The sequence below is a fragment of the Labrus mixtus genome, chromosome 1, assembly GCF_963584025.1.
Source record: "Labrus mixtus chromosome 1, fLabMix1.1, whole genome shotgun sequence".
Classification (NCBI taxonomy): domain Eukaryota; kingdom Metazoa; phylum Chordata; class Actinopteri; order Labriformes; family Labridae; genus Labrus; species Labrus mixtus.
In genome coordinates, this window is record NC_083612.1 from 18,720,561 (window position 1) to 18,737,359 (window position 16,799).

At 36.9% G+C, this 16,799-nt stretch overlaps 3 protein-coding genes across 3 annotated transcripts in view; 1 reads left to right on the plus strand and 2 right to left on the minus strand.

The window, feature by feature from the left end:
- Window positions 1–16,799, minus strand: part of LOC132973396 (large ribosomal subunit protein P2-like) — a 133,272-nt gene that overhangs the window by 42,151 nt on the left and 74,322 nt on the right. The window lies entirely within an intron of this gene.
- sult5a1 (sulfotransferase family 5A, member 1) lies at window positions 1,295–5,742 on the plus strand. The gene is made up of 7 exons (XM_061036807.1): window positions 1,295–1,551; window positions 1,755–1,966; window positions 2,279–2,405; window positions 2,514–2,611; window positions 2,943–3,123; window positions 3,749–4,400; window positions 5,257–5,742. The coding sequence occupies exons 1-6, from the start codon at window positions 1,413–1,415 to the stop codon at window positions 3,919–3,921; spliced, it is 930 nt and encodes a 309-aa protein (XP_060892790.1). The 5' UTR covers window positions 1,295–1,412; the 3' UTR covers window positions 3,922–4,400; window positions 5,257–5,742.
- hp (haptoglobin) lies at window positions 9,538–14,165 on the minus strand. The gene is made up of 4 exons (XM_061036621.1): window positions 13,925–14,165; window positions 13,433–13,506; window positions 10,929–11,212; window positions 9,538–10,191 (listed from the first exon to the last, which is right to left on the minus strand). Exons 1-4 carry the CDS (start codon window positions 13,927–13,929, stop codon window positions 9,643–9,645), a joined length of 912 nt encoding a protein of 303 aa, XP_060892604.1. The 5' UTR covers window positions 13,930–14,165; the 3' UTR covers window positions 9,538–9,642.

Here is a 16,799-nt window from a genome sequence, read left to right on the forward strand (position 1 = left end):
TTTTAATTTCATATTTCAAACACATTGAAATAGATGTTGTTTTTTCCCCCCTTTGCACCTTTAAGAAAAATCTAAAAACCCAGCTCTGTCATGAATACCTACAACCTTAATGAAGATGATGACGATGGTTTTGATACTAATGATGATAATGATGATAATGACGATGGTCTTGTTTGATAACGATTATTTTAAGATGGTTTCTATTCTGATTAGAGCTCTCAAGAACCGCTGTCAATGTTGTGCTTTGCCTCTGTGCACTGCCTGTCAGCACCTGTGTGTCCGATCAGACGTAAAGCTGTTCGTTTGCACTGACATTGTTTCCTCTTTTCTAAAATTGTACAATCATCCTTGGCTGCCAATATATCAATATGTCACACTTATATCCTTTCTTTTACTTCCATTGCTTTTGATAAAAGTGTCTGCTAAATGATTTGTACAATTGTGAAACAAAAAAACTATATACATTTTTAAGTATTGTTTATTTATCAACTTATTCGCATCTCCATGTTTATTTGATCATGATCGACAAAAAACAGCTGACTACAAACTTTCTAAATGTTCAATTCACATATAAGCATACTTTTTTTTACCATGAGAAAATGAGATAAATACTTCTTGACATCAAATATTATATTTCAAAATAAATGTACAAACAGCAGCGGTGGACAATATAAGGTTAACACAGGAATAGTTGGACACAGTCCTCCCCTCACAGTCTGTCCTCAGTCTGTGCTGTGAAAAAACAGCTCACTGTGTAATGAGGTCTGTCTCTCTTCTCACTATAAAACATGTAAGACTGAGAGTAAAGTTAGTGAAAAGTTTAATTTTCAGTACAAACATCTGCGCACACAGAGAGGAAACCACAACAGGTGTAATTATAGGCTTATACATTACTGTGCACGCCTATAATTAGGCCTTTGTCTCTGTATTGTTAGGTAATGCGCAGGTAGAGGCATCAAGTGAATTTAAAAAAAGCTTCATCTGAAAACAACTTGAAGCTTTGTGTGGAAAAAACACTGATGTTCACAAAAATCAGTTGTGCTTCAAAGCTGTTAAACTATTGTTTGTGGATTTCATCTCTTCCAGTGAAACCCTTTGGAGTTTTCAAGTCATACACATTCAGAGTCATGTGATTTAGAAATACTGACTGTTGTAGTGGTGTAGCTGTAGCTTTTACTCAACCATGCCAGTATGAATAGGTACCTCTTTGGCAAGGGAGAAAAGGCCAAGAAAACAGTGTAAAAGAGCTTTTGAGAATACACCCACTGTCTGACGGAGTCCCATTTACATTTCCTCTTTCAAGCTCATGAAAAGCCTTTGTGTGTGTTCATCAGTCATTCTGACTCACAGAGACGGCACAGTGTAGAGAAAGAGACAGGCTCATACAGGTTTCAGGCAGACAAATACTTAATATGGCCAGGTTGGATGTAACTGAGGTTTTTCATGGTATTTGTTTTCCTGGACACCTACACACCCAGGATTCCTTGCAACTTGCTCTTAAATTTCCATTTCAGGATACGGATATCCTCATCGTCTCCTATCCAAAGTCAGGTAAGAAAGAGAGAAGCCAAAAATTATGACAAAGTGTTTTCAAGTGTAATGCAACCGATCATGGGTTAAGCAACTTACTGCAGACTAAATGTTGAAATCCATTTAAGTATATCATGACTGTCATTAACATGACTTGTGTTGTTGAATTGTGGTGTATGTAGTCTGAGTTCAGTTCCAGATGATTGTCTCTTCTCGCTCAACAGGCACCACATGGATGCAGGAAATTGTGAGTCTCATATCCAACAAAGGGGACCCGCACTTGTCGCAGAATGTCCCAAACTGGACTCGGTCTCCATGGCTTGAGCAATATTATTTTGCTGCCATACTGGAGGCTTCCCCCAGCACACCTCGAGTCATCACCACACACTTGCCTTATCACCTGCTGGGCCCTGGCCTCCACAGCTCCAAAGCCAAGGTCAGATTTACATAATGATGCTCCCGTTAAGACCACAGAGCCATAAAAAGCAAAAAGATAGACTCGTAATTTAAGAGGGAAAAAATGGAAGGTAAGACATGCTGGTTCTTCAACTTTAAAATGCTCTACTCAGTACCTCAGTTAAATAGTCCAAAAAATAATCTGAGGAATTTACATCAAGTTTGAGTGTTTGAGTTATGTAGTTAAAATAAGAAAAAAAACATAGGCTAATCCTCATCAAATATTTCAGTACTCTTAAATTTCAAGTGTGTTGTAAAACTATTCTGAAACTGTTGCTGTTTCCTCTTGCAGGTTATTTACGTGAGCAGAAACCCTAAAGACGTCGCAGTGTCTTTTTACCACTTCCACAAAATGGCCAACTTCCTCCCTGAGGCTGGTTCATTTCCACAGTTTTTAAAATTATTTCTGGAGGGCACATGTGAGTTTGCGTCAAGAAAAAAAATACATTTTTAAGGATAAGGTGATTTTAGCTCTATAGCCAAAAGTGTTAATTGACTGACTGAAATTGGTCACTTAATTGCTACAGTGTCCTATGGATCCTGGTTTGACCATGTGAAAGGCTGGACCAATCAGCCAGCCACTGTGAACAATCTGCTTCACATCACTTATGAAGAGATGTCACTGGTAAAGTTGATTTCATTTTTCTATCTACTCACACTAAATGGCTGGCTACTGGTATTTTTTAATAGGAACCTAAACCTGGGATTACTTCTAAGATAAATATCTATCTTGTTCTATATTCACAGGACTGAGATGCAGGACTTAAGATAGAACCATGAATTTAGATAGAATTTAAAATGTTATTATTCTACATCAGAGTCTTTGATTTTATCGAGCATTTCATTGCAGATTGCTCACATAAGTCACTTGTATGTTTCAATGCAAATTTCCTTTTAAGACTTGTTTATCTTTAAGAGTTCTTTTAATATTGTTTTTGGTTTCCTTCTGGTTTCAGGATCTTCATGGAGCCATAAAGAGGTTGAGCTCTTTCTTACAGTGTCCTCTGGTGGAGGACGAGGTCAACAACTGTGTGAAACACTGCACCTTCAACAGCATGAAACACAACAACATGGTCAACTACACGCTGGTCTCACCAGATATAATGGACCATAACAAGGGCTCTTTCATGAGAAAAGGTTAGGGCTCTTTTTTTTCTCATTTATAGATCAATAAAAGCTGATGTGTAACGATGAATGAGGAATCTGAGGGATAACATGAAAAAATGTAAAAGGGATTATACAACGTTTTGTTCCCTCTACTTCAAACTGATACTTTCATCAACTCCAGCTGAAAAAAAAGGCCAAAGTAGGCCAGCTGTGGTTTTTACACAGTAATGTTTAGACACATATCAGACAGGGGCAGTAACTTTCTTCAGTTTCCAGCCATGTCAGTGCTTGCGTGTACAACACTACATAGATAAAAATAGTAAATATAACATGTAAGTGAGCTTGGGAGGAGTTCATATACAGATGTTCTTATTTTTGACAAAGCGTAGCTGTTCTTCCTCTGTTTTAAGTCTTTATGCTTAGCTAACCTAACCATCTCCTGGCCCTTGCTTATTTAGACATGAATATTCACATTTCATGTAAATGTGATCATTATATTTTCCTGAATCTTCAACAACTATTTTGTGTGGTTTGTTATCTTAAAGGTTAAAAAAAGACAACAGAAACTTTATAATTATAATCAGCTGAGAAGAGCATATATTTTAATTTTTAATTTTCTTGTTTGTCTCTTTGTTCCCTTGCTTCTTCAATTTAGGCAAGACAGGAGATTGGAAAAACATGTTCACAGATGAGCAAAATCAATATTTCAACAGTGTCTTCAAGTCCGAGATGCAGGACTGCACCTTAGAGTTTATATGGGACGAGCGAGATGAAGAGGACACACATGCTAATGATGAAACATCTGTAAACTCTGAGACAGCTCAATGAAAGCATGGTGTGTCCTGTGTGATAAGACACAAGTGGATGATGTTATCAAATTGGCAGTTTAAATTATAGTATCTGTACATATCATATTAACATGCAGTTAATTAAATCCTGTATTCAATATGTAATTCAACATGAACAATTTCACAGTTTAATACTGTTTCAGCAGTTTTCTTCAATCCTTGTAATTTACATTGCTTTCTTGCTTTTAGAGATAATTGAATTGTGATCACGATGTAATCAATTGTTTGTAATAATGCATGTTTTCATAAACTGAATCCTCTTTGGTTAATCATGACTGCTGATCACAGACATGAAAAACGAGCTCACCACAAGAGCTTCCAACCATGTTTGTGTGGTAAAAAAACAAAACTATTGTATCCTGTTTCACAAATACGGTATTGTAAGATATTGAGGAACAGATACTAACAGAACTATACTGTATATCCTCTGTATTTTAATTTAATTTTTATGGTCTGCATGTACAGCATGTTGCATGTATTAGGCTATATGTTGATTATTCTGTCAATGATTTCTAGTTACATTCTCCTTAATCAATACATGTGGTGCAGGAATGAAAAAGATCCTTAGTTCATAAGTGTATGTTATATTGAACTATCTTTAGTGAAGGAGGAAATACAGGAACTAGTCCCATAGTGATCTACGACACTATAGAGGAATCTACCCTTTACCCTTCTGACAAGGTCTGACCACATGTGAACTTGTCAAGCAGACCAAAATAAACATACAGCAAAATGGACATTTGAATAAGAGTTGTAACTTGCTTTGAGGATTGAGAAGTTTTAAATTAGGCAGAATAGCTTTCATTTGTGGGAAAGGGGCCAAAATCTTTAAGAATGTGTTTCTGAATGAAGTCTGGCATTTAATTGTAGTTGTAGTCGAGGTTCAGATTTAGTCGTATGTAGTTTAAAAATGTAAATAAGAATGTAAATTAAAAATGCTCTGGCTCAAACTGTATAAGAAAATTCTGCTAACTGGTCTTTGAGTGAAGCTCCAAGCTTCAATTGTTACCTCCAACCATCAATCGTGCCTTGAGAACAACTTTGCAGGTGCTCCCAGAGACACATCAAAACTGCAGGGTTCTTTCACTCTACATACCTATCTGAGAGTCAAAGGGATAAAGGTTAAATATAAACCAGTTCCCTTTAATCTAACCTGCTTTTTTTGCTTAACAGTGAAGAGTGTTTTTTAAAATTCTTAAAGGAGCCCAAAACTTATTTTCTTGAGATTCTTTTTTGTCTCCTCTCAAAAACAGGGACACAGTTGTCAACATTTGTGTCATAACATTTTGTCTCCAGGCACAGGATGATGACTCAGAAGTTTGCTAATGTTTCAATAAAGCAGCTCCAGTCTGAGTGTATTTATTTGCCTCCCATACAACAAAAGATTTATGGTTACCCTTCTGTGAGTAATCCATGTTTGTGTGCATGGATCCAGGAGACGGCCTGTGTAGGTGTTTGTGTTATGACCAGTGTGTTTGTATTTGAATAGTGATGTCATTCGGCCTAGTTTGAAAGAAAGGACATTCAAATTCAGGCTCGCATAGGCTTGAAGATGATCGTCTCTTCTTTTCATCACATAGTTTGAAAGTCTGTTTCATGAAAGAGTCATTGCTCCTATGCTGTTGTTAGAGGTGGATTTCTATGGCATGGATTCAGCTGTTCAAACAGGCGTAATGCAGGACTAGTTGAATGAAAGTCGGGGGATTGAAACTGGGCCTCACAAATGTCGATTGAAAAAAAATCTCCTCTCTGTTACCTTTAATTTTCAACTAATTAAACTAATAAAAAATGAGACTAAAAACCGATCCAAGATGACACAGACTTCCGTGTGTTGTTCTGCCAGTTTCTAATGATTTCCATACATGGTCAGAAGTACAAGCTCTGTGTTGTGCACATACACTCACACATTTCAGTTACAAAGCCTTTTCACACCTCTATATATGTCCTGACTAAAGACTCTGCTGAGAGGAAGAAGGGTGCTAGGGGAATAGGGTGTGAGTGATAATTGTATCGCATCACAAGGGTTCAACAAAAAACACAGATATGTAATATATTAAGGCCAAGGACTACTACTAGACTAGACCTAGAATCACTTGAAACATGATGAACCAATAACAATCAAAACATATTAGTCATACCATATAAGCTGATGTGGCATGTCATTTATTTATGACACTTGGTTTTACATCACATGTATAATATCTTAATCTAAATTTTAAGTTAAATCTATCAGTATACTCTTTACAATAATTTCACAAAAAATATTTTTCATAGATTTAAAAATGAAGGTTATGATATAACTGTGCTAACTTGTACATCCAGCACACTTACCCCCTGCAGGGGGGGGACTGCTTTTTGGAAAACCCATGTGTTGAAGTTTTTTTAAGATTTACAGATTTTCTGAATCCAGCAAGCCGGTGGGTCTTACATGTCGTCTCAAATTCCAACATAAAGGTCAGTGTAAGCATCACAGAGGAATCTACTCCTCTGAGCCTTTCTCTGTGGCTCTGCTGGAAGCTTTGATAACGTCACAATTTTGAACCTTCGCCATGATAAAAAAAAAACAGCAACACTTACACACCACTGACTTGAAGTCTGTTACATTAGCTTTTCATATCCTGTCTGGAGAACAACATACTGCTGGATGATGACAAACATGACACTGAGAGCAGCTTGTGAAATTCTCTTTATAATGACCCAACAAACATCCAGGCCCTTAACCTGAAATTGCAATGTAATGTAAAGCAGTGGAAAAGTTAGTTATCAGATGATTTACGTCACAATATCTGTTACATTAGTTGTATATGAAAAGCTTGGTGAGGAAGATAAATACAGGTGGGGGATACAAAGCTCAAAAAGCTTTATGAGGACAGAGTGCATAATCTGACAGCTGAGTACACAGCATGTGTCTATCAACAAACTGGCATAGGAAGTACTTTTGATTTGTATAATTTCAGCCTCAAAGCGCATGTCTTTTGTTTGAGGATTTCAATCTACAGACGGCTGCTATCAGCTGTACCATTTCCTCGAAGCTGACTATGTGTTTATTGTGAGACACAGTGTACATTAACTCTTTACGTGTGGAGATTAGAGAACAGAGAGTGCACATTAAGACTTGTGTATAAGTTTATTTTTATAATGAAAAATGTGATGTAAGAAATCCTAAAATACTAAAATATTCCGCCAAATGGCATTTTTTTGCTTAAAATATGGATGATGACAATTTTAAATTAAACACAGTAATCAAAAAGTTGTAAGGCGCATGGATTTGCATACGACTTGCTTGTTATATATTGGATTGAATGCAATGAAACATAAATCTCTAAAGGCCACTTTGTTAAAATGAGTAATGACTTAAAGATAATATATCAAGAGTTATACATGTGTCATGTAAAACACAAACTGAACATGACACATTGAGGCGTTGGAAAATTCATATTCAGTCTTGAATTACTGAAAATGTATCATTAGATATACATCATGCTAAGACTCAATTCATGCACATGCTAATTCTGGTTTCATGCCGAACGAGATTGTTCGTGTTACTGACGTCAGTCAGCGCTCTGCAGGAGTGATGGAGCCAGAGAGAGTACACTCTGAGACTGGTACAGAGTAATGGCCCTTGACAGCATGATAAATATTTTAGAAGTCAAAGAGGAAAACCTCTTTCCCTTGCTGAAGACTTGCTAAACTATTTCTTACTCCCTTTTACAAATCAATTTTTTTGTTTAAAACAAGTGAGAATGTAATTAAATGATTCTGTACATTTTACTGAGCAACTGAATCTATAGTTTTTCTCAAAGTGTCTGATACCCGTTTTAAGTAACTAACAGCAAGGCAGGACATACTCATGGAGAAATGATGTGCACAGAAGCTTCTTTTGGATGGAAAATGTGTTTTTTTCTAAACTTATCCTCCCAGTTCGTAAGGATTTGAACCATCCCAAACAAACCTCCTGTGAAAGAATTTTCCTTCATCCTTGTTTCTAAGTAATATGCACTATATTTTCAGGCCACTTGCCAACCTGAGAGCAGGTTGTCACAGCCTATCTGTCTCAAGTCAGTGTATTACTTGCTGTCTACAGGGTGGGTGCAGTTGGCCACAGGGGCTCTGGCAATGCTGGACTGGCTTCTTCTCCCAGGGAAACAAGGATCTGGGTGATAGACATGCAGATGGGTGACCTGAAGACTTACAGCTTGGCTTAGTTTATCATAGTTCCTTAATTTAGACTTAGATGATCTAAAATAATCAGGGTTGAATATAATTATAATGTTATATTGTAATTTTACCCTTTTTCTTGCTGTGTTGGAGTTTGTAAAATGCTGTTGCCTCAAGATGAATATCATGATTGGACTTCTAAGGTAAGGGGGGCTATACCTCTCTAAAATAATTAAAGAGCCATTATGCACAAGATTAAATAATTATATGCATATTAATTATAGTTGTTATATTATTATATAATAATTATAGAAATAAATCGGGATGTGGGCCAGACCTTCAAAAAATGAATCAGCCAAAGAAATTGCAACTAACTAGTTTGTTGAGTATGAAATTTACAAGGGTCCGATCAAGGTTCATTTAATTATCCATCATAAGACATCTAAAACACAGCACCTGACTTCTGTCACACTTCCAACCAAAAATGTAATCTATCGGTTTGGGAATGAGGTTTGCCAACCTCAAACATCAGGAAAATCTGAAATCTGCCCCAGATTCTCCACTCCTTATTGGTCAAATGGAGTCTAAACAACCCAGAAGTCTGGTGCAAGTGACAAAAAGGGATGTAGGAATGCAAACATTAAAAGAGCCCCAGAGGTATGACGATTTTTGGGGTCTTTTCAGTGGACTTTTCTTGTTCGATCAATAAATCTTTTTTTGTAAAGCGCCAATTCATAACAAATGTTATCTCAAGACACTTTACTAAAGAGCAGGTCTAGATCAAACTTTTAATTATATTTAAGTTCCCTGTCAGCAGGAGCACTGCTGTTTTATAGCTTCTTACTAATTTTGCTCTATTTCTCTGCTAATTGTTTTGTACAAAAACACAGTCATATTCCTTGTATGTGTAAATCTACTTGGTATAACAACACACTAGCACTAATATCACAGCATTTTAATACTCTATGTGCCCCTGCATTTCTCTTCACCCATATTGACTGGGGGCGAACGGGAAAAAGGCAAAACATCACTTCTCAGTGCCTCTAGAACTTTAAAATAAAATAAAAACCTTTCCTCTTCTTAGAACACTATGGTTAAAAAAATGGTAACGTTAAAGAAAAAACCTTTTATAGACCAGGGAAAAAACTTGGTTTGTTTCAAATTGTTTTTGGTTGGCCAACCAATGGGAATGTCAATAAATGACTGGAAACAAACTGCTAGTCCAACAATTTGTTGACCCCCATCCAACCATCCACCACAACCTGCAGTCTCATTTTTTGCCATCTGCTTAAATGAATGACGATAACGTTTCCATTTTCCCATGTTTTTTTAATATTATGGAAACTAAAAGTATTTCTAATACTGGCTTTATTTAAAAGATGTACACTAATTTGTATGTCTTTTTTAACATGAAAAAAAGTAGAGACAGAACACAAAAGTGGTAAGAGCTTTTAATAAAAATCCACTGACTTCAAACATTTGTTTCTCCACCAAATCAATCAAAAATTAAATTGAAAATCAAGAGAAGGCCTGGGCTCTCCTGTTACCATGATGACAGCTTAGACATCACATCAGAGCGCAGAGCAGCCGATCTCTCCGTGTCTCCTCTGATGACACTGTGGATCCAGGGCAAATATGCAGAAATCTTCATATAGACTCCATTTGTGTTCCTGCTACAAGGCTTGTCATAGGACAGGATCCCTCCAGCGTAAATATCCCCAGTATCATCATCTTGGAACACCAAAGCGCCCCCTGCATCACCAAAACAAACGTTATGCTGAAACTGGGCAGGTCCGGTGCAGAACATGTTGTCGTCTACATCTGGTGTGAGAACATCCCCGTCATATTCTCTTTTACAAGCAGACTGATCAGCCAGGGGGAGGACCAGGTGTTTGAGTGATGAAGCAGGAGTAAGATGGATCCCCCAACCCCAGCCTGTGATGATCCCAGCACCGCTCAGGGTGTCCTGGTTTCTCTCTGGCAGGGGGATGGGTGTCACTTTATCACTCATAACCACGGGCTCCTTCAGCTGGATCAGAGCCAGGTCGTTGTCCCAGTCAGTGTGGTTCTGAAAACCTGGATGGAGAACGATCTGCAGGAAGAATCAAGAATCAAGAGAGGGGAAGTCTGATTGAGTGTTTGATTTTTATTATTTTATTTGTATTTAATTGTCACTGTATGCATATCACAGAAATAAATATCCCTCTTTGTATAATAGGTGATGTCATTTTAAATTCGAAAAAGAATTGTACTCTGCCAGTCTCATATACTCTATATATTTAAAAGCCTGTCAGTGGAAGTTTAAAACATTTATTTCTTATATTTTAAGATAAGTTTGTGATATATTTTCTTTTGTTCATGCCAATAAATCTATTTAAGGAGAAATACTATAAATGTGTTAGTTTTCCCTGTTACACCCACCTGAAAGCAACACAAACAGTAGTGAACTGTGTATTTGTCTAGGGCTATTATGGCCGCAGATTGATAACAGTTTAGAGTAGAGCATGTAGGTTTGACTCGATAAAAAAAAACGAGTGGCCATAATCATTGATCAAGGTAGGAAACATGTCTCTAAACCACATTAGAGGCAAAACTATGATTTAGAAAAAATGTATGTTGCTAACCAGCACTGTTAAGGATATATGGCATCTACAGGAATGTCAGTGAAATGAACTATATATATTTACTTTAGAGCTTCATCAGTGGTACCTACGGAAGTTAAATATGTTTCCTAGAACTTGAAAGGGTACACACACTAGGGTCAAACGGCATGCATTTAAAATCATGAATGGGTTCTTGAACAAGGCAGAGAAACTGGTTCTTGCTCACCTTCTGCACAGCTACCTGTTTGGACTCGACAGCTTCTACCCGACCTGAGATTCCCAGATAGACTTTAGGAATTTCAGGATCTTTTCCCTGAATCTCCCGTCTAGTCTTCCGGACAAAAAGGTTCCTGCCGGCTGTCAAAATCCAACGGTCAGAGATTAAGGCACCACCTGCGTAGCCTCCATCCAGCACACTGTCAGAGAGGTAGACCATAGCCTGCCAGGGGACGTGAGGAGCCAGAGATCCTCCAATCATTCGCCTAGACCGGAACGATCCAAACCTGGAGGCTGAGATGTAGACACAGACATTGGTCCATTTTTTGTTGTTGTTTTTTAGAGGTATTGTTGTTACATGTCAAGCAATGTTCATGTAAATATATCAACGCATCGGAGCATTTGATGACCGATGACATTTTGTTTAATAAATGCATTGTTGATTTTGATAAACCTGCTTACAGCTTTCTTTAATCTAATTTTCTAAATATCAGACTGCTCATTCTAATGGTTCCAAACATAATGTATTTATAACTGACATTTATTCTGAGGCCAAAGCTACGTCCTTTACCACATATTAATTAATATCTATTCAGTAATGAGTATCAGGAAAAATCTTACTAAATATGAAAAAATGGAACAAAAGAAACAAGCCACAACTCCATTTCCAGAAAGTTAACCTTTGGCACTCGGCTGATACTCCGGAGCAGTTACATGTTTAATTTTCAGTGTTTACTGGCTGAGTATCAAGAGGTGTAACTTTGCACAACTTATTTTTCTAAGTGATCAAAACCAATAACCTTGCATGACCAACAGGTGTATTCTGGGTCTTGAAATGCCAAGGTTGCTACAGAAAAGTTGCTTGTGTGTATTCTAAACATCATTTGTACAAAATGGATAAAGTTCATATCGAGAAAATTCAATGAATTATCATCGGTTCGGAAAGTTAGTGTTGTGTATTTTGAAGACAATACTTACTTGTATTATCTATTTTGTGATCATGAACCTCCTTTGCTCCTAGAGCAAAATCCATTCTCTGATCCATTTTTTTTAACCAACATTTTGCCTTTATATTACTACCTTTTTTTTGGTTTTGTAAATTTATTTGAGAAAAGTACAAGTATTCTTTCCTACTCCTCCTCCTACTCCTACTCCTACTGTTTTTTTTATACTGATGAAACCTGTGTTGGATTTCTGCTGACTCCAATATAAACCAGACTTTCAGCAGTTTACAGTCTGCTCTATGATCAAATCTATTATCACTTCAAAGCTTGTTCTAAACTCCAATAGCAGATCATACATGTGTTTTACTAATGCATACATCTTTGATGTTCCTAAACACTAATCCTGTCCTGAATCTTTTGATGTTATATGTATTTGTTCTCATACGTACATGAAGTCACTACTTACTTGTTCTGTTAGGTTGCTCTTGAGCTGAAATCTTAGGACCATTTCACCTTACCTCAAGTAATTCACCTTTTTTTAACATTGTTGAAATGATTTTTGTTATTCCCCATTTTCCCTCTGGAAGAACTTTAACTTGTGATAAATTATTATTTTTTAATACCAGATGTATCTTGTTGTAGCATATGCACTGCAGTAATTATCAAAACCAGGGATCTGCTTAAGATTGAGCTTCGTCGCCTGAATGAGACGCTATCATGCTCTGAGGGTTTCCACCAGAAAAACAATGGCCTTTAATATATTCTTCACCAAGCAAAAACGGGAACCCATTCACTCTGTGCTTTGATCCACATGAGTTTTGTGTGACTAAAATCATGACCTACTGCTTTAAGTGATCCTTATTGATGGTCACATGCTGAATACATGAACAGCTCATTCTGCACTATAGCTTAGAACTGTGAATGAGGATGTATCCCCGTGTAGTTCTACACACTGACAGGATGTGTTCACTGAGTGTTCACAGTGTCTTCTTCCATGTATTGAGCACAATGGAAATTCAGCAAATGTAAGACTGAATAAATAGTCTGACGCATTACAGAGCCTGCATGAACAGAAAAAGATTCAAAGCTTCTATTAGACTTTTTCTTCCTCTCACTCTTTCATCTAAACATTTGGAAATAAGCTTCCTTCACTTATCTGCAAATGATTTTATCAATGTGCCTCCTCCTTCAGTTACATCTCTCATTGTTCCTCTTGGGTTTTTAGTTTTTTTGTTGGGATTGTTTGTATAGAAGCAGGTAAAATTCATTTTTCAGATTGGAAACTTCAGTAAAAAAAAGAGCCATTTCTTATATTGGAGTTATATTGTCCAAGCCCTCAGATCCCACAGGAATTCCTGAACTTTTCCTGAACTTTTCTAAATTTCTTCTTTTCATCGTATTGCTTTATTTGTATATACAATATGTTTTGTATTTTATTATAAATGTAGAATATTGATATAAAACTACACATGGGCGCGCTCTAACCACTAGTGTAGTTAATTAAGGTACGAATGTGTTCTTCCGTAAAGAAATGCGTGTCTGTAAATTTTTGTGTTTGTCCCTGGGTTACCTGTCTGTTTCATCCTTTCTCCAGTCACATCTGCTAGACAGCATGAAGCCAGGAGGAGCACAGTCAGGGAAAACCTTCAAATAATAACAGAATAAAACAATCACCAAACATTCAATGATTATGTAAGTTTCAATCCAGAGACAATGACAGTACCCATATCAGGATTTACATTTAATTTGTGAACATTTGATTTATTCAATCACAGAACTACACAATTTAGCATTTGATTTTCACAAGTTCACAAAACATTCATGGAAAAAGTTACTGGAAAACTTGACCAAGTTAGATATCTTTATCCAAGATACAAATCCAGCTTGAATAGTAACTGTTTTTGCACACTAGCTTACAGGCAACACATTCTGTGGTGTGTAGAATCATTTTTAATGCTACAGACCTGTCCTATAATAACCATTAAATAATAAATAATTACAGGTATATAAAATAGTCTTATTACTTTGTAACATTTAATATGATAAAAAAAAAATCACTTACCACATGATGTTGACTGTGTTTATTGTCTTAAGTATTATTAGTTTTAATCGTTACTCTTGAGCATGTTAGGCAGTTATGTGCAGGAAGGATTATTTATATCTGCAGAGGAGGACAGACCCCGCCATGGAAATTTGACTTGGCACCAAAAAAGTGGATTCCTGAAATCTCAAATAATGGTTGTGTAATCTGTCTATCAGTTGGGAGACTCATCACAGTCGGAATTCAGGGAAAGAACACAATGATTAGAATTTTTGCTTCACTATCTGTTATGTTCTGACTGATTCCTATGTTTCAATTGTTTGGCTCAGATTTTAATCCATGACTGATTCAGTAGAAATATTTTATTTTGAATTGTTACTAAGCAGGACTGTTTGTGACAGCTTGCACATTTTGTGTATTTGTTTTGCACAACAGTTTACTAAAAGTAAATATGGCTGAGTGTTTTTTTTTTTTTTTAATCTCTTTTGGAGGAAAATTTCACAATATTGCAAAAGTCTGTGCAATTTGATTAGTTAATACAGAAGATAAGGCAGGGAACAAAAACAGTCCTTTCTTAAAATTCTGGGAACAAAAAGTTACCAGCCGTTGGTAAAGACAGATATTACATTTAACAGAGGTCATTCTCTGTTCATTTAGAACCAGAAGATAAGACAGGGAACAAAATGTTACTAGCCGTCAGTCAGATTTCCCTTATTTCTGCACGGAGGAAAGTCCAGTATTACTGCTTTGGATGTTTGTGAGAAGCCATATTTGGATGCAAAGGTTTGTAATTATGAAAAGACAGACATTACATTTAACAGAGGAAATTCTCTGTTCATTTAGAACCTTAGAAACAACCATTTTGAGGTTGTTATATTAACAACTACAACATTTTTGATTGATATGCTAATAATTCTCTTGATTCATTATTCTGTTGTTTGTTTCATAAATTGTCAGAAAATGAGTTTTGGTGCGAAAATGAATGAAATCCTCAACTATCTTGTCCTGTTGAAAACCCAATGAAAATCAGTTTCCATTGGAAAGTTATTTCTATATATTATTTTAATTATTCAAATTTTTTATTTTTACAATCCTTCCCACCTTTCTGTAAAAATACAGATAGAAAAAGGTCAGCAATCAAACAAAACCTTGTTATCAAAATATTAAGCCTCGTGTCAAAACCAAAGACTAAGCCGTCATATTTACAAAAAGCACTTTACACACACATATGAAATAGTTGCATTGTGTGTATATTGTAATGGATAACCACATATATACTGACATAAAAAACGCCAAAAACGTCATGTACGGGAAAAACGCCTCCCTTTCCCGTACATGACAGAAGTAAGTAAAAAGTGTTCTCTCATGTAGAAAGCATGTCTAGATTGGTATCAGAATTATTTCTTGGACTTAAAAGGAAGTTACATTTTGCATGATGATTTAACACACCCTCTTCAGAGCCTTGAGAAACAATTTCCATTCCAAAGGCTAATCAGTTTATGCATATAATTGGATATGAAAATTCTTAAAATCCATACTGAGTTCAAATAAAGTCGTTTCATGGTGGCAGTGTAACTAAAGTGTTTTTGTATTAGTTGACTGCAGGCAAGCGCACTCTTAACAGGATCAGAAACAAATGTTCGTTTCATATTGCAAATTGATGGTGTGATATTATACGCCCCTGTTACGTCTAGCCTTCAGTATGAATGTTGATGAGGCACTGTGCCGGTACATTAGAGAAGATACAGGAGCTGGACTGAATCCTGAAGAAGGGGATCCAGCGGGGGAGAACAGGGCTGTGTACGCATATCTGAGTTTGTGTGTATGCTGTTTCTTTACACATAGCACTGCAGCGCTGTAATGCAATGTGTAATCACAGACAGCGACACTAATGTTAGGCCTTCACACAATCGATATAAAAGCACAAAGACCTAATGGCGGTGGAGCTTTGGCACTGTTTTGGAATTGCAATCTGAAAAGTGCTACACTGTAAAAACAAAAAGTCATAATAACATAAGTTCAAGTCTATGAAAATGTTGTGTTAACTCAATATTATACGTTTATGTCACCTCAACTAATTGAAACTTTTCCAACTTTGAAAAGTGATTAATATAAACTTAAAAATGGTGAGCTCTGTCGAAACCTCCTTGCTCGCAGAGACATCTGTTGTTAGTGCAACAGAGGGTGCAGCTGTTATATGTGCTTATCCACACATGGGATGGAACATTGTCACAAGGCTGGATCTGCCTGTACCTGAAAAAAGCAGTATTTCCACAATTACAAATCGGCACACTAGTGTTCACATTGATTGATTGGACTTTATTGTCAGACAAAGTCTGAATCCCTGCAAACCAAAGCTTGGAATTTGAAGAGGTGCAATGTCACTTTCTGAGTACTGCCAAGGTGCCTCTGAGCAAGGCATCAACCCTCCCAACAGCTCTGGCACGCTCTCTGTACCACTGGGAGCATCTGTTGGGGCATCTGTTGGCCCTGCAGATCACAACAACTGTTCTTTGACCATCTTCAGCGGTCCTCTTACCTGATGTCCGTAGACTAGTTCAAAAGGGCTAAAACCTGTAACCTCATTCACAGAGTCTCGGACAGCAAACAATAGAAAAGGCATAGCTACATCCCAGTCACCCGAGTAACCCACACAATAGGTTTTAATCATGGACTTTAATGTCTGGTGGTATCTCCCAATAGCACCCTGGGACTAGGGATGATAAGCTGATGACATGATCTGCTTAATGCCGAGCTCATGCATCACTTCCTGAAAAACACCGGAAGTAAAGCTGGACCCACGATCATGTTGAACTTCTCGTGGTAAACCAACCCTGGAAAAGAAATGCAAAAGAGCCTCAACTATGACCTTGGTCTTAATAGATCTTAATGGAAC